The following is an 18,882-nucleotide window of genomic DNA, read 5'->3' on the forward strand; positions in this document are numbered from 1 at the left end:
TCACTTTTTCTGTAGAATAACGGATGCTCATCATAGTAATGGGCCACCCTTATTGGACCACACAGATCAGCCCCGACCCTACCCTAAAAATGCCCTCACTTGCTTAGTGTAGGAGAGAAAAGGGCAATGAGGGAGTAGTGTGTGGCAGGAATCAGAAGCGACTGACTTTCAGGTTGATCCGATCCAGGAGATCCTCCACAGACTTGGGCTGGGGCGGTCTTCCTTTCCGCCGCCTCCTGGTGGGACGCTTGGGTTTCTCCTCGTCCTCACTGAGCACGTCCACGTAGATGAACTTGAACGTGCCGACTTTGTTGTTCAGCAGGCCCATCCAGGTCCCCATGGGTGGCTTGCTAATTATATCAATGATATCTCCTTTCTGTGGCCCAGGGAGCAAAGATCTTTCTATTAGGTATACTCTATGAATGTACAAATCATCAATCTGGCAGATACACAGGTTACGCAAAAGCGAAGATGCCACAAAGGCCAGAATCGGGGTCCCACAAGTCACCCTTCTGAGTGAATCCCATAGGATGTGACTGTGAGCTCGGCAGAGGCCAGACAGGTGTCTCTGACTGTACGGAATTCCATGCAGGCCCCCGGTCACAGCCTCTCCACCCTCCTGTCCTGCAGGACCAGGGGCGCCTGGGGTACCCCGGTGCTCTGAGCCAGGATGCCCACCCGGCACTCTGAACGCCTTCCCTCCTCAGAGTGCTCCCACTTCTTGGAGAAGGCACTCCCAACCAGTCCTAACCAGGCGATCCCTGTCCTGTTAGGGCTGCACACACTTTGTGGAACCTTATCTGTCCCATAAATGTATCTCTGTGCACACAGAAGGCAGAAATCTTTCTTCAGATGGAGAAAACACAGAAACCAGGAGTGTGGGGCAGGAGCCAGTGCAGGGAGAGGGAGGGTGTGCAACAGAAATTCTAAAGGGAAGCCGAGGTCAGAGGACAGGGTCAAAGGAGTGAATTGATGATGGCCCAGGGATTAACACAAGACCCTCCGCCTCGCGGGCTGGCAGGTTCCTGTGCTGTTTTTCACTGTAGAGGAGACCAGTGAGCAAGGTAGCCAAGATACTGTGCAGTCTGTACCATAGCAGCCCAGCATTCAACAGTAAGAAGGAAAGAAAGCCTCCTAGAGAAACGGAAGAACCCAGTTAGCTGCTCTGAGGCCAGCAAGAGAGATACCTTGAGCTTGAGCGAGTCTGTGTCATAGGGACTGGGGGTGAAGTCGGTGTGCACCCTGGCACGCCCGCAGAATGGGCCTCGGTAAGGCGGCTCTTCGTCATCCCCATCTTCCGACTTGACGCTTTCCCGGTTGCTGGTTGAGGAATCGGTGGTGCTCACTGTTTGACCACCTGTATAGGAAGAACAAGGGTAGCTACGGATTTCCCACCCAGCAAAGCAGAAAGGTACTAAAGGCGTGGCAGATTAGGAAACGGAGGCCCAGAGAGAGGAAGCTTTGAGCCATAACTCTATGTCAAGATGAGAGCAGGGCCCAGTGAGGGGTTCTCTGATTGTTATCCCTCAGCTCCGCACTGGACAGGGGACTCACAGCAAGTTACCCTCATGAACTGGAATCCACATGGCATGGAGGCTCCTGCGTGGAGGACACCATAGGACCAGGAAGTAGACCCTGCTCTTAACGTTCGTGACCTCTCAGTGGTAATGCACACTCTTCCTAACCATTTTACACATGAGGAAACAAATTCAGAGTGGTCACGTCACTTGCCCAAGGGTCAGAAGTCAAAGTTGGTAGGTTTAAACTTGATCTTGGGGTGCGGTGGCTCACCCCTGTAAGCCCAGCACTTTAGGAGGCCCAGGCAGGCAGATCGCTAGAGTCCAGGAGTTCGATCAGCCTGAGCTACATGGTAAAACCCCATCTCTACAAAAAAACACGAACACATTAGCCAGGCTTGGTAGCATGCCCCTGTAGTATAGCTACTCAGGAGGCTGAGGCAGGAGGACTCCTTGAGCCAGGGAGGCAAAGGTTGCAGTGAGCTGAGATCACAACACTGCACTCAAGCCTGGGAGACAGTGACACCCCATCGCAAAAAATAAAAATAAAATAAAGTAAAAACTTGTTCTTTTTCTTCATATCATTCAGCTGACTCCAACTACCACTGGCCCTGAACTATTTGAACAAAACTTATCAGTCACAGATAAAATTCCCCTCCCTTCTCCACTCCCTTTATTTTGCTGGTCATCTTCATGTGCTTGTCTCCCTGGCTGCTTCCTCCTGCTCTCTAGATCCTTTTTCTGAGATGCTTTCCCTATTGTCTCCAATCAAAATTCATCACCTCCTCTTTTGGGCTGCTGCTACATGTCTACTAATAAACAAACACGACTCTGAGTCCAGAGAGTTTGCAGGTCTGATTTTCTAATAGCACCTGAAGGGCAGGACTTTGGTCTTATTCACCTTGAAATTGCCTGAACCTCGTGCTCAGTATATGTCAGACATTGACTCCAAAGAAAAATAATCTACAATGACAAAGTAGACTTACTCATGGAGCTCTGCCCGCTCAGAGAACTCCGAAGACTTTCTACAGAACCTCCGGCCTTGAGCTTGGGCTTGTCCATGTGTTCTGGGTCAGTCTGCGAAGGCGGAGGGGAGCCAGGCATTCCGTCAAGGCCCGAGTCCTGCCATGGGTTTCAACAAAATGAAAAAGTTCATCAGAGTGGACAGACGTTGTCTTGCAATTCTCAGTGACTTGGCCTTCAATGAAATCAATCAAATCGATCTATACCCATATTTGATTCTATACCCAGCATTCTCCTCCTTTTAAGCCTACATCCCTGCTTAAAGTCATGGACAATGTTACTATTTATTAAGCACTCAAATATTACATCTCATTCTCAAAAAGATATTGTCGAAATCTCCAAGAAAAAATAAAAGGCTTAGAGAGTCAGCATACACAAAAGCCCAGTAACAAGGCTGGATTTCAAATGTAGATCAAGTACAATCCATGACTCATGGAATACCTGGAAGTGTAGTCAGAGGAAATTTAGTCTACTTGGATGGGAAACATTTGCGCTTTTAAAAAAAATTCCTTGAAAAAAAAAAAAATTGGCCAGATTCTCGTTTCTGTTTATACACACTATTGGCATTGGCTAAAGAAATGCAAAATAAAAACCCAAATATACAGCAAACATACTATTTTCCAGTCTACAATAAAATTTCCATATGTCACTCTGAAGTTTTAGCTTTTTTCACTTTTCTAAAGTGTTGTCAGTAAAAAGCTGGGAAGTCTCTTTCAGATCAGAATCCTGATGGGAGTGACTCAGAAGTACCTTCTGCATTTTGGGTGGCTAAGTATTACCCGCTAAGGGGCTCCTCATTTGCATATTCCGGAAGAGCACGCTTATTTGATTCGTGGTGCTGTATCAACAGACAATATCACACTTCGGAAAGTTTGCAGTGAGAACTGTTTACTTGCCAAAATAGAAAAGTCTCTGGCATACTTCATATGGCCATAGCCACGTGAGCACAAAACCAACTAAACGAAACCTGCTATTTGCATGCTGCCGAATCATCAGAAGGGCCTGAACCCAGCTCCGCAGGCCCTGCAAACATCTGAGGACATCAGCAATAGCAGCTTCTGATCCAACACACATTAGTGCTTTAAATGTAAGGAAAGTGAGCAAGCGACCTCAAAAGCAACAAAGAAAAACAGATATTAGGAAGCTACTGAAGCTAAAAGTATGAATTCCTTAAAAAGAAAAAAGAATTCATTCCTCCTTTCTGCATTATAAAATAAATAATTTTTTCCCATCAAAATCTTCTGTAATGCTTCTGAAAAAAGCATGCATTTGAAAAACAGCAATAGTAAATGTGGATCTCTGATATATTTTCAAATGCTTTTTAAAATTTTTAATTAATTTGTCACATGTTTATGAATTACCTACAATAGCAGGAACTATTCCAGGTGCTGGGCATATAGTAGTATCAGAGAAAACAAACATCCCTACCATAAGGGTTGGTATATTTACTAAAAAGTTTTTTTAAAAGCAACCACACAAGGCTGGGCACTTTGGGAGGCTGAACGGGGTGGATCAGGAAGTCAGAAGTTTGAGACCCGCCTGGCCAAAACAGTGAAAACCCGTCTCTGCTAAAAATACAAAAATTAGCCCAGTGTGGTGGTGCACGCCTGCATTCCCAGATACTTGGGAGGCTGAGGCCAGAGAATTACTTGAACCTGGGAGGCGGAGGTTGCAGTGAGCCGAGTCCACGCCATTGCACTGCAGCCTGGGTGACAGAGTGAGACTCTGTCTCAAAAACTAACAACAACAACAAACCATACACAAAACTTTCCATTATTTTTTGCTTTACAAAAAGTTTATAATGATCAGTTATTTCTTTTATTCCTTAACTTACGTGAAATGACTGCTTTAAAAAAAATAGAACTAAGCACGTAAGATTGCTATATTATAGGAAAATTATAGAAAAATGTCAAAATGACATTAAAATTCTGATCTTGTGAACCATAAAGCAGAAAACCTCTTGGAACATAAGCTTAACAGTTTTAGTAGCTGTTTCAAATTTGGGGGAAAGCAAACTTAATAAACTGCTTTAGCAGGCTTTCACTAGCAAGCTGACTACTTCAATATAGAATATAATATTCAACATAGAAATATAGAATCACTATCACTCCCTCACCCATACGGACAATAGAATGAAAAGAATAAAGAAAAAAAATCCTGGATAAGAGACACTGAAGGTAGCCCAGACATCCCCTGCAGGGCTAATAAGCCACAGTTTCTCAGCCTGAGCACTGATTTTGAATGCACAGTTCTTTGCTGTGGGGACTGTCCTGTGCATGCTAGGATGTTCTCCAACTCCCGGGGCATGGACCAGTGCCCTCCGTGGCCTGTTAAGAACTGCGCCACATAGCAGGAAGTGAGTGGCAGGTGAGCAGGCGAAGCTTCATCTGTTTTTACATCCACTCTCCATTACTCGCATTACTGTCTGAGCTCGACCTGTCAGATCAGCAGTAGCATTAGATTCTCATAGGAGCACGAATCCTATTGTGAATCGCACACATGAGGGATCTAGATTGCGTGCTCCTTGGGAGAATCTAATGCCTGATGATCTGTCACTGTCTCCCATCACCCCCACATGGGACCATCTAGTTGCAGGAAAACAAACTCAGGGTTCCCACTGGTTCTATGTTATGGTGAGTTGTATAATTACTTCATTATACATTACAATGTAATAATAATAGAAATAAAACTGCACAATAAATGTAATGTGCATGAATTATCCCAAAACCACCACCCACCCCAGCTCCGTAAAAAAACTGTCTTCATGAAACCAGTCCCTAGTGCCAAAAAGATTGGGCACTGCTGCTCTGGATGCTGGCAACATCCACTCCACTTCACCCCAACCCAGTGTGACCATGCAAAGACACCGCCCCGGGGTCCAAGGAGGAGCAAAATGGTACCCTCTCCCCACTTCCCCATGAGAACCACTATAATCAACTGAGGCAGGCTTTGTTTGAATCAAAGTGAGGCGGGTGGCGGCTGGCTGGCGGTGTTCAGTCATTTGCATGGAGCGATGCTTTGCTTTAACTCACTGTGCCCACCAGAGAGCAGCAGCTGAGCAAAAATGTCTGCTTTCCCTGCTGTTTGTATTTGGAAGATAAAGAGCATTACCTACATATTTCAAGCAGACAACCAGCTCATACACAGGCACTTCAACAGGCACAAAATGAGTGCTATACAGGTGCCAGACAGAGGAGAGTGTTTCGAAAATTGAATGGTCAAAATTATCTTGAGCTCTCCAACTCTCTGTACTCCCTCCACCCATGCAATTAAGATAGAAAACAGTCATGTTTCTAGCAATGAAATTATAGATCTAGAGTGGAAAAATCAATTCTGTGATACCTTCCTTCATGGCCACAGATAAGGCCAATGAGGGAAAATGCCCCTCTCAGAAACATTATTACCAAAGTCTGGTACCCAGGAATAACTTTGAGACTCCATGCTTCTAGAACAACTTATGCTGTGATTGACAAGCCTGATGTTCCCAAAAAAAAAAAAAATTGTTTCAGGTTTGATTCAGCTCACATCCATTTTGTAGCAAGGTATAGTTCAGAAAATAAAATCCTTCCTTTGTATTCAAATTTACAATGCTTATTGCACTAAAGAATAACCACTTCTTTACATGTCTACCTCCATCTATACACAGAAGACAAGTCCTATATTTTGTATTCCTAGCACCAAGCACAGTGCTGAATAGCCCAAAGTGCTTAATAAACGTGTGTTGAATTCAGTGTTTCTCTACATAAATAAAGCATGGACTTGGAGCAGATTAATGCCAAGGAGTATGTGTATTTAGCTCCATTAAAAATCTCAGAAGGGCCGGCTGGGTGCGGTGGCTCACGCTTGTAATCCCAGCACTTTGGGAGGCCGAGGCGGGTGGATCACGAGGTCAAGAGATCGAGACCATCCTGGTCAAAATGATGAAACCCCGTCTCTACTAAAAATACGAAAATTAGCCGGGCATGGTGGCGCATGCCTGTAGTCCCAGCTACTCGGGAGGCTGAGGCAGGAGAATTGCTTGAACTCGGGAGCCGGAGGTTGCGGTGAGCAGAGATCATGCCACTGCACTCCAGCCTGGGTAACAAGGGCGAAACTCAGTCTCAAAAAAAAAAAAGAAAAAAGAAAAAAAAGGGGAAAAAAAAAAAATCTCAGAAGGGCCATCTTCAGCTTTTCCTGTCAGGAAGAACCAAGGGAACATTCTAGCAGGGAGCTGCGTACCTGCTCAGAGACAGAGCTGCTGTACTTTTTAGACATCCTCTTTCTCATTGTCTCTTTCACTGATTTCACTTTTTTCCCAAGAGAGATGCGAGAAGCAGTCGGTGATTTGATGACTTCTTTGTACACAAAGTCTCCTTCTTTGCCCTGTAAACAAAATGTTGCAAGTACTATTAGTCGCAGAAAATGAAGGCCAGAGCAGGTTTTACTGTTTCAACCATCCACATCCTAGCTCTCAGAAATACTAGCATTCCTGAGGATCGTGAAGGTTTTCTTGTGTTAACTAAGTGCTGTCATTTATCTCTTTGATGAATTGACTATTGGGCTTTTTGTTTGTTTGCTTAAAGTGGGGTGTGAGTCACTTTTTATTTTACTTACTTTTAATACATTCTTATCTGGTTATATTTTTGCCACTATTTTTAACACCCAGGGGGACTGCATTTCATCAGTGAAGAATCATTTGCATGAATCAACGTTCATGAATCCCATCAGTGTGGGAGAAGAGAGGGATAATACTACTGAATTGTCCTGGGAAAGAGGTTAGAACAAATGGTGAAAGCTCAGAGCAACATCTGATCGGATTTCCATCACTATAGCGCTCATTGTGTAAATTTCTTTCTCTTTACAAACTAGATTGTGGTCTTCTCTCATTCTAGTTTGCATTTTTTAAAAAAATACAAACAAACTTTTCCCTGAGAAAGAAAAAAAAATCATACGTTCATTTCTAAAAAAGATCGACAGCATAAAACTATTGGCTTTAGAATCAAGATAATTTGATAGCCAAATAAAATAGTTTAATTCTCTTTCAGGAAATTTTCAAAACACTTCATATATATCCCAGGTGGGTATTTTAGCTGACCTACGACCATAACAAATATAAAACATGAAATCTTCATTCTACAGTTTTATGATACAATACAAGGGACAAGCTGTAAGACTCACACTCACCCTTGGGGTCTGAGAAAGCAAACTTCAGGGAACAAAATGTGTGTGCCACCGCGTGGCCTGTCCTTAGACCATGACCCAGAAGCAGGTCTGAGAGGCCAGATACCTGGGCCTTGAGGGGGTCTGGTCTGCTTTGGTCCCACAGAGACTGGGTTCATTCCAGGACACCCCAGACCACAAAACTCTAGGCTTAGTAAAGGCCAGGCAGGGCCAGGTACTGTGCTCGTAATAAGACTGGTGTCCCAGAATGCCAGCACATACTCTTGGGGCCCAAATCACAGGCCTCCACTTCATGGGCTATGTGTGCGTAGTAGTTACGTGCTTGCAAGTAGCAAGAAGAAAAGGCTGTGTGCAAAATGACTCAGACCATAGAAGCCAGACTTATCTGGATTTGTTATTTGAAGAAAACCAGAAGCCAAGGCACTAAAGGAACTGTGCTACTCTCAAGGAAGGGGATGGCGGTGAGAGTGGTCACCATTCATTGCACGTCGAACAGTGGAGTCTGTAAGATGAGTGAAATAGAGCTTTTTTCTAAATGTGATTCAGGATTACTAAGGAAAACATTACCCAGTCTCCATTCTCAAAGATGCTCAAGGGACAACTACTGTCAGCCTCATCGCCTGAATCCAAATCTTTTGCTTTCCTCTGACGTTACTCACCATTGGGTCGGAATTATTACTGCCAATGTGCAGAGAGCGATTCGTCAAGTCAAATCCTCCAAAACTGCAGGTTCTCTGTGGAAGAGAGGGCAGGGCAGGAAAACTCTAGTTACGCTTAAGCCAGCCCACAGTCCTCCAACCCCAAAGCCCCCATTTGCAGAACATCTCTAAGTCACAAATACACATACCAGATGAAAGAAGAAAACGAGAAATGATGAGGAACAAACACATGATTCATGTCGTAAGGAAACTTCACTCATTTATCCCTTTCAGGGGCCACTGGAACTCTGCCTGCCCCAGAAGCCTAAAATCCCCTTAACATGCAAAAACCAACCACTTAAAAAAAGCCCAAACAGCAACAAAACCCTCCATGAGTCCAGTGCTGTGAGATTCCCTGTCCCTAGCACAGAACTTCCCCTAATATCTGCTGCATTCAGTAGAGATAACAAAGGGATATATGTCAGAGGAGCCATGTGTTCAGGCATCTTGAAAACCCAGGTCTGAAATCCCACGGCTCCGACACCAACAGCAAGCTTTTCAAACAGACTTTTGTTTTGTTTAGTTTTAAATCGCTGAGAAGGGGGAAGAGGGGAAGGTTATGTTTACAGTTGTCCAATCAGGCCAAGAGAATTACTCATTCGTTGCTTCCTCATCCTAGCCAAAAATGCTGGTAACTTTCCCATCTAACTACCCAAGTTAATGAACGATGACCATTTTCTCTCGGTGAATGAAGATGCCACATTTGCCCAGAAAGAAAACGGTTGATTCAGTGACTGCCTTTGATCACTCTTTAATTTCAATAGGAAAAATGCTGATGTTATAAAGAATAAAAACTTTCTCATCCTTTTAGGTTATGCAAACTTCATGGAACTGCTTAAATCTCAGTGATTTGGTATTTGCAGAACTTGGTTCAAGTTCACTGCTGTTTTTTTAGTAAAAGCCACTGAATGACCATCTCGCTCCCTGCAACACACATTGATGTTGTTACAATTAATTTTTTTTAAAAAACAATCAGTTATAAAAGTTTAACTGCAGATTCAGGCTTCAATATTTTGCATTACCAGCTTCTCAGAGAACTCTAATGAACAGCTATTAAATGGAAGAAATGAACAGAAAAGTACACTGTATTAGGCTGGTGCAAAAGTCACCAGGGTTTTGCCATTATTTTCAATGGCAAAAACTGTGATTACTTTTGAACCAATCTAATACACTATAAGCATTGCTTATTTAATATGTTTATATACGTATAAACATATAAAATATAAACATTAAATTCATATAAGCATATTAAACATTATACTTATATATAAATTTACTGACTCGAGAAAGTAAAAACATCCTAGAAGGAGAATGTTTAGGTTTTTGAAATCACAGAAATGTAGATGCAAATCCTGGTTCTCCCACTTACTTGCTGTGTGATCTCAGGTAAAGTACTTACACTCTCTGAGCTTTAGACTCTTCATTATTGAAATAACACTTATATAATATTTGAAACCTTCTAGCACATCGCCTGGCACAAGGTAGACACTCTATGAATGTTGGTTTCTTCCATTACTTTTCATTAAGGCTGTCAGGGAATGTGATAGTCACCCTGGCAGCTGTTATATTTAAGTTGAGGCTTAGTTAACATAATAAACATGCAAAGGCAGGGCTGGAGCTTCGTTCTGGGCCTTACAGTCTAATCTGGGAGTTCAACTATAAAACCGGAGCATTCCAGGAATGGGCCACAAAGTGAGAGATGGCCAGTGGAGTAGAGGGCTGGGCCCGGAGATAAGAAGCATTTCAAGATAACCGACATCAGGATGTCTCAAAGCTGCTGTTCTTCACCAACGCTGCTGCTGCTGTTGTTGCTGTTTTAAATAATCTACTACTGACTTGTTTTCTAATAGACATTATCCTAATTCTATACTAAATATCAATGGGCAATCTAATTTCTTTTATAGTCAATTTCACTGGACCTCTATTCTATAGAAAGAGAAAAACCTTTCTACACAAATATATTCACCAATGTTATGACCACCTCTCAAGGCTAATTTTTAACATTAACTTTCTCTTTCCAGCTTATAATGCCATGTACGTTTCCTCTTTCTTGCAAAAGCAGTGACTTTATCCTAGTGCCTTTCCTGTGACTCAGGGCTTCACAGACAGTATGGCGCCCAGATGCCTCATCACTGTACAGCTTTTGCATGTCCCTGCTTTAAAATACAGCATCTACTGCAACGCTGGAGCCCAAGTTATTTCTGATATGTATGAAATAACTAACAAAGAATTTATCTGGAAACTATGACTGTAATAAATTAGAATCTCATTTAGGTTTTTATATGCCTGTTGTATGCATTTATTTCTAAAATGAAAAACTTAAAGAATGGACCAGTTTTCTTAACTACCAACTAACTAAAACCTCTTCCAGTGATAGGCTGATACCCGGAATGGACTCTTTTTTAAACAGTGGAGGAGTGACAAAGAATATAACAATAAACACTGCTTGAATTATTTTCTAGCTTGAATTATTTTCTAACTTTTTCTAGAAGATCAAGTAGTTCTCTAAATAGCATTCCTTCAAAAGAGAAAATGTACTGTAAAGACAGTCATAAAAAATAAATCAATACATGAACCAGCCTTTGGCATTGATGACCTAAATAAATAAAGCCTAAATGAATTTTTTTTGTTATTCACACATCTCCTGTACAGATAACTATGAAAACACTTTGGATCGACGCTTGGGATGCGGAGGGCGAGTCAATGGAATGCTCATGCAGTTGCAAACACATGTTTTGGGGTTGAATTTTAAAATGGACAAAATTGCAAAATGTCATGCATGTCTGTTCTCCCAAACAAAAATTGAATGATCAAGTAAAATGCAAGACAAGTGACCACTTCCAATGGATACAAAGCATTATCATTTCCCTGAGGCTTCATCAAGCAAATACGGCATTTTTGAAAGATAAAAAGACTGAGGTTGAAGAATAAAGGAAACTTCTAGACAAAATGAAAGAAATATATGACAAGGAAAATGGAAAATAATGTTTTAAATAAATCTAGCAAAGAAATATGATTAATCCCTTTTTTAGAAAGTTCTTTCTATTGTAAGAACACTTACTTTCTCTTACATTCTCTGGATAACTAGAAAATAAAATTTTGTTCAAGTGTACTATAAGAAAAGGCATATGCAAATATTTAAGTTCTTATTAAACACATATTTTTGCAAGTATTGAAACTGTCCATTAGTGTCTCAAGCTCAGAGTATCTTAAAAATATTCAGCCTCTGACTGATAGTTGGGATAGGGATTACATAGCACCATGTTAGGTGGGGGCAGTGCCTGGAAATAAGCTTGCCCAGATGTTCATAATCAATGTCAGTGAAGAATTAACCACTGGCCCACAATGCTGATTAGCACAACTCGCAGCAACAGAACTTCTAGAAACAAAGCCCTCATGGAGTTATGGTATTAATCTGACAATAAATAACACGAGAAGCACATCAACAATTCGAGGTGCTCAAATTGGGAAAATTCTCAGTCTTACATGATGTAAACTCACAGAGGTGAGTCATCAATTAACAGAGAAGAAGTGGGTCTGTTCTATCAAGGTCACGTCAAGAGGTACAAGAGCAGGGGAACTGGGAGGAACACTTCTGAAGGTAAAAAATAAATACATAAAACTAAGACTGGTTATTTTTCAAAATATCTGTGAGTCAGAGCAAAGAGAGGCTGAAAGGGTGAGAAAGAGACTGTTATTTTATTTTATTTTATTTTATTTTTGAGACTGTTATTTTAAAACAAAACCTCAACCAATGAAAAACTGTTGCCAGGATGCAGAAAGAGCCAGAAGAAAAGTTCCTGCTCATACCAGTAGTATTAAAAGTGCTGCAGGAATTATATGAATATGAAAGGACAGAAAATAAGATCTAGGGGAAAGTTCAACATGTGGAAATATCTGGAAAACCCAAGGGCTACGAAGGACACTAATGATTCTTTTACAAGGGAGAAGGTCGTTTTAAGGAGGGCATTGACGGACCAGTCTTCACTTTCACAAAAGCAGAACCTGACTGAATGAATTTAAATTACACCAATCGTCTGGGGAAGCACATCCTGTTCATGAATGTGAAGGCTCCCTGGGAAAAGCCACTATTGAAGGATACTCTATTTTTTCAGATCTTTAAACGGGCCCACAGCCAACCGTCCCAAGCAGATTAAGCAAGATGCCAGGTGACAGAGGGCCAAGAACTCTGCTTCCTCATTTTGCACCATTTTATATGGGCCACTTTGCAAACTACAAGTTAGGTGGGAATTTCAGAAGGAAATATGTCTATATTCTGAAGTTCAAAGTAAATCATGCCTTGAAAATAAATCTTACTAGGTCTCTGATCACCTAGTATGAAAAGTGAAAAACATTCTATTCTTTGAGAGTGAGTCCTTTCTTGCTTGCTGCATATAGAAGAAACTATAGGCCAGGGGAAGGCATTTCCAAATGTTGATTTGTTTAAAAAGATAAGAACATTGAATAGATTTAAGTAAAACAAAAAAGCTCCCCCCCCCTTTTTTTTTTTTTTGTTAGATTTAGGAACTTTCTGCTTGCTTCTACTAATAAAATAAACATGCTTTATAATGTTTTCAAATCACCGAATTGGTGACTGTGATGATGGCAGTTTTTCCATGAGCCTGCTCCTATTGTTTTAATTTTAAAACCAAGAGCAAGCATCTCTTTCAAGGGCAAAATGCCCTTCTGTTTTGAATCAGCCTCTTTGAGGTCAAGTGACACGATGGCCGAGAATCAAGACAGCCACTCTTAGAGGCAGCCAAACCCCACCCCTGCATCCTGGAAGCCCCTCTCTGGATCAGCTTCAATGCTTATTTCAATGGGAACTCAAACAGCTTCATCTGGCAAGAGGAGACATGGAAGAGAAGGAGAAAGGTGCCTGGAAGTGAAAGCAGGGCTTGAAATTGAAGGTGATGGTGGGATGGTCCCTGACGTCATGAGTAGCAGAGAGAGGGGAGGAAGCCGGTCCCCGCAGAAGAAAGGCCATAATGCTTGACTGCACATCACAGAAATGACAAGGCCGTCCTCGGGACCATCTTTGTGACTCACAGACTTCTGGTGGATTCTCAAGAGAACCCTTTTAGTACAGCGGTCGACCGTGGCGGCCCGCTTCCTCTTTGCCTCCTCCTCCTCCTCCAGCAGGCACCGCCTCAGGTCCTGTCTCTCAGCCTTGCTCAGGGTCCTGTCTGAGGCAGGCCGCAGCAGCTGGGTCAGGTTCAGGTGGCTGTACAGGCTCCGCTCCGCCACATAGGTGATACTGAACTCGCTGACCGCGGTGCGCCCGCGCACCCTCCTGCCGGGGAAGCCGCAGCTCCCGCCCCCTTTGCCTTTCTGCCGGAGCAGCTGCAGGTCACAGGTGGTGCTGGCGACGCCTTTTCTGGAGGGACGCTGGCAGAGAAAAGCTCTGGAACAGGAATAGTTAGTATCCGTTTTCTTCGAGCGGATTTGCTTCCGCACACTCTGAAACTCCTCCAGGGACACCAGCAGGCGGTGCCTGCGCCGGTGGTTGTCATAGAAGCAAACACCATCCGTACTTACCCCGTGGCTCAGGGACCCGAGACCCTTCTTCATCTCCCCCTCGGTGAGGGAGCGGGACACTTTCTGGGCCTTTTCTTCCTCTGGGTAGGAGAAGAACGTCCCCATCTTCTTGGGGGGCTTAATCAGGCCCCGACTCTCTCCTTTGCTGAAGGTTTTGACCAACTTCCGGCCAGCGCCCCAGGTGTCCAGGCTGCTGGACGATGGAGACGTGGTGAGAGAGTCCGAGTCATCTTCGGGAGGTTTCTCGGGAGAGCCGTCAAAGAAAAAGGGCTTCTTGTGCACGCCAGAGTAGAGGGCAGACCGTTCATCCAGGACCGGAGAATTCTCAAACACGTGCTCCTCCCCACCTGCAGGGGAACCAACAGAGTCTCTTGTGAACACACCTTTCCATTCTTGCATTACATGTTTGTTTGTTTTTTTTTTAAGAGACGGAGTCTGAGTCTGTCACCAGGCTGGAGTGCAGTGGCAATATCTTTGGCTCGCTGCAACCTCCGCCTCCCGGGTTCAAGCCATTCTCCTGCCCCAGCCTCCTGAGTAGCTGGGACTACAGGCCCATGCTAACACGCCCAGCTGATTTTTGTGATTTTAGTAGAGACGGGGTTTCACTACGTTGGTCAGGATGGTCTCGATTTCTTGACCTCATGATCTGCCCGTCTCGGCCTCCCAAAGCGCTGGGATTACAGGCACGAATCACCACGCTCCTCCGCGTTACATCTTTTTTTACACCCAACACCCTGCAAAAAACAAGCTTATCCATATAGCTAGCTAGCCTACAGCGGTATCTTTCTCTGTATCATGATCCTCTTTACAAACCCAGCTCCCCCTTAAATATGCACAGAAAAATGAAAATATACTGTGCAAATACATGGTTTCACACAAGCTTAATGTTAAAAGGTTTCAGATGTGTTTTCTTCTTCCTTATATATCTCTGTAGACCAAACACCTTCACAGGCATATTTAAAACACCATTTGGCAAAATCTAAGCTAGCCATCATCAGGATATGCCTTAGCATTTCGAGATAACATCCTCCCCAGTTTGTAAATGCAACCTTCTGAAACTAGGAATCATGATCTTGCCCCCTTCTGAAAGGCGCTCCTTTATGTTGGCTCTGGTGGCTTTTTATAGTTGGAGTGTGATAAATGCCATGTGGCTGACAGTGATTGTTTTATTGGCACATATGCCCTTTGAGTGATTAAATCTCCAAGGAAGTTTTGCTGGGGAGAAACACTAAAAAGGGCTGTATCTTGCCAATGGGCCTGATGAATCGTCTCCAGCTGACAGGCCAAACGCAAAAAGTTAGGGAACTCGGTGATCGCAGCCAGATATTCCCATCAACTTGGGCCTCACGAGGAAGCAGCAAGGGCGTTTAAGGGCCCTGACACGCAGGCAGCTCCAGAGTCCCGCTGGTCTCAGGGATTCCAGCTCTTGAAGCCCTCATTGGAGCCAGGTGGCAAGCCAAGCCCTCCAGAGCCCATGGAAAGGTTTGGACTTGCTGGCAGGAAAACCGAGTTCTTTTCCGCATGTGTTATGTGAACAGATGTGAGAAACGAAGTAGGTCAAACTGTGGGTGTAGTGATCCCAACGGGCTGTGTCCCTTTAATTACAGGGAAACTTTGAGCTCCGCAGCTTTCCACCCGCTGAATTGTGAAGAGGAAAAAAGGAAAAGTTTCTTGGAACAGAAGGATGGCACTAAATATACCAGCTGGGAAGAGGGCACCAGTGTGCCGTTAAATGTTAGAGAAAAAGGGAGAGCTACGTTCAGTTCAGAGCAAAACTCAGAGGGGAAAAGAACCACAGCCGTCCTTTAAAATTCTAAGAATGGCTTACTTTCCCAATTGATGGGATTTATAGGTTCAAATATAACAACAACAAAGAATAGCTGCTCTCAAATACAGCCCAAGGTCAACTTTACATTCACATCCAGGAGGCGGTGGCGGGGAGGGAGGGAAGTGAGAAAGAAGATCTAAAACTCCGCCTGGCCCAAGTCCCCTGAAAAATTGTTCAGAGATCTTTCAGGGGGAGTTTAAAAGCAGGGTTCAGGGTTCTAACAAATTCATCAGTCCAGCGGCAGGATACAAATGTCCTGGAAGTTTCCTGCTCCTTCCTCAGGACACCTGACTGATAAAATGTGGAGACCAGCCGGGCGCGGTGGCTCAAGCCTGTAATCCCAGCACTTTGGGAGGCCGAGGCGGGTGGATCACGAGGTCAAGAGATCGAGACCATCCTGGTCAACATGGTGAAACCCCATCTCTACTAAAAATACAAAAATTAGCTGGGCATGGTGGCGCACGCCTGTAGTCCCAGCTACTAGGGAGGCTGAGGCAGGAGAATTGCTTGAACCCAGGGGGCGGAGGTTGCGGTGAGCCGAGATCGTGCCATTGCACTCCAGCCTGGGTAACAAGAGCGAAACCCCGTCTCAAAAAAATAAAAAAATAAAAAAATAAAAAAATAAATAAATGTGGAGACCGAGGGTTCTTATGCTGTTGGAAATAAAAACAGCAACTTCTTCTAGCAACAGTCTACCCTCCACTTCCAACAAGAAGCGACTGAGCCAAGATGGGAGTCACGACCTGTGGCAGGGGCAGCCTAACGGTGGACTTCTCTGTTAAAGAAGTCGGGAGGCCGAGGCGGGCGGAGCACAAAGTCAGGAGATCAAGACCATTCTGGCTAATATGGTGAAACCCTGTCTCTACTAAAAATACAAAAATTAGCCAGGTATGCTGGCACATGCCTATAATCCCAGCTACTTGGGAGGCCGAGGCAGGAGAATTGTTTGAACACAGAAGGTGGAGGTTGCAGTGAGTCGAGATTGCGCCACTGCATTCCAGCCTCGGTGACAGAGCAAGACTCCAACTCACGAAAAAAAAAGAAGTTGACATGCTTGTGGTTTCACCATCTACCCAGGTGTCCACACAGATGTGCAAAGGCACCCACAGTCTTAAGGGATTTCAGAGAAGTCAGGTGGGTCTACCCTGCGTATCCTAAGGATCTGTCACTCAGCAGCTGCTTTGGACATTTTCTGGACTCTGTGCTTAGGACTGTCGTCAGAGATTCCAATACTTCAGTGTCACATCTGAGTCTGGAACCAGCTGGTGCACGCATGCCCATGCTGAATGTAGCTCTAGTCTCGGGTTCAGGAAAGTCAGCATCTGGTAAGGGGTTGGGAGGGAAATGTGGCGGACACTTCCCAAGTGGCTGCATCCACTGGCGCCGAGGGCAGGCCTTCTGTAGTGCAGGCTTTTCCATCTGGGCCGGACCAGCGGCCTGGGATGCTGACCTTGACCTAAACTGCTTGAACTGGGAGCATCACTTCTGCCATCCTCCTCTGACTTGAGTGTACAACTCTCCTACTGCAAGAGTGGCTCTCAAGATGAGCTCACTCCATCACATTTGGTGTGATTTCCTTCACCTGAAGGCCTCCATCTACCTTACTTAGCTGAGACCAGCTTACCTAAGGCAAGGTGATTTTGTCAGGAGGAAGGAGGTAGGCTATGGGCTGACTTAACACCAGGAACTCAGAGGTATGCTCCGCATCCAGCCTGGCTCTGCCACTCACATCTCCCTGACCTTGGGCAATTACTTCCTGGCCCTGAGCCTCTGTTTCCTCATCTGCAATAATGCCTACCTATCTTTGCTTAGTATCCCTGGCAAGGCTGTTGTGACAATAACACTAAATGTTATTCCCATAGAAGAGTTATGTGAAGGTGCTGTATAAGCTGAAAAGCTTTCTACAAAAACTGGCAATCCATTACTGGAGAGAACTGAGTTGGAGCAATGAGGAGAAGAAGGGGGTCCACTGTGGGGCAAAGACACAGAAATGGGCAGATAAAGGGCACCGATGCAACCTAAAGATTGGCCAGGGTCATCCATGCCGGGATAAGGACTTGAAACCCAAGATGCAAGGGTGAGAATAAGTGAAGAACTGATCTCTCCCCTGGTGTTCTGAGGACTCCAGAGCTGATGGGGGACAGAGGTGGCAGCGGAGTGAGAACAGGCTGCTGTCAGGGAGCAGGCTGCCTGGACATTGTGCTGGGCCTTCTGCTGGCTGGCTGAGTGGCCAGGAGTCAATTACTTAGCCTCTCTCAGTCTCCGTTTCCTCATTTACGAAATGAGGATGGCATAAGTGCTTGGCTCTGGTGGCTATTCTGAGGGTGACGTTAAAGAGAACGTAAAATCTGAAGTGTTTAGGAAAGTGCCTGGCACATGGAGTGACCTCAATAAATGGCAATTACCATGCAGACAACGTGGTATTAGCACAGCCACGCAGGAAGTCAAAAGATCAACCCTTTGTAAGTCCAAGGGCAGGGAGAGGAGGGGCTCTTGGAGTGTGAATCCTTCCTGCTTTGCAAGAGAGAGCCAAGGTAGCCTCTCTCAAGTACCATTGCGAGGTGAGGACCCTCAGAGAGTTCTCCATTGTGCAGGGCTTGGAGGAAGTTCCAGTTTAGCAGGGAACTGGGGGGGTGGGGGGTGACCCAAAGCAGACGCCTTGCTACGCACACACCTGGGGCCTCTCCCAAGAACACAGTGAGCTCGGCCAATGGCACCTGGGCTCCCCGACTCACCAGATGCCACAGTGTACCTTAGGACTTGAGCTCACTAAATCCATCTTCCATCTGTGAAGCCTGATTCGTGCCCAGATGAATTGAAGTTCAGAGCCAGAGTTCCATATGGTTATTACTTTTTATTCTAGAGTTACCCCTTTTGGCGTATTTTTCCTTTTCAATTGATGCTTCTCAAAGATAGTTGGATTGATTTATTCTGACATAAATATGCAAATTACAACGTCTATATTTTTCATCACGTTATTCTAGCGGAAAGGCTGCCTTCACACACCACTACCATGTGTGAAGGGCCCACGGGGGAGCAGGCCCAGGACTACTTTACCCACGTTATCTCAGTTATGACTGAGCCCCCTCCATCTATTTGTTATATCTGGAACTTGATT

General features: G+C 44.4%; 1 protein-coding gene across 7 annotated transcripts in view; it reads right to left on the reverse strand.

The window, feature by feature from the left end:
- SASH1 (SAM and SH3 domain containing 1) overlaps positions 1–18,882 on the reverse strand; it is a 283,962-nt gene that overhangs the window by 18,974 nt on the left and 246,106 nt on the right. For 5 of the 7 annotated variants that reach the window (XM_074397302.1, XM_074397301.1, XM_074397300.1 and 2 more), the window contains 6 exons: positions 13,448–14,283; positions 8,360–8,434; positions 6,759–6,902; positions 2,504–2,639; positions 1,188–1,357; positions 167–376 (listed from right to left, as the gene is read on the reverse strand). In XM_074397302.1, the coding sequence (XP_074253403.1) occupies positions 167–376; positions 1,188–1,357; positions 2,504–2,639; positions 6,759–6,902; positions 8,360–8,434; positions 13,448–14,283 (1,571 nt within the window). The remainder of the gene's footprint in view (positions 1–166; positions 377–1,187; positions 1,358–2,503; positions 2,640–6,758; positions 6,903–8,359; positions 8,435–13,447; positions 14,284–18,882) is intronic. The other 2 variants (XM_039467435.2, XM_010337520.3) reach the window with 1 other exon arrangement.

The sequence above is a fragment of the Saimiri boliviensis genome, chromosome 4 (genome assembly GCF_048565385.1).
Source record: "Saimiri boliviensis isolate mSaiBol1 chromosome 4, mSaiBol1.pri, whole genome shotgun sequence".
NCBI lineage: Eukaryota > Metazoa > Chordata > Mammalia > Primates > Cebidae > Saimiri > Saimiri boliviensis.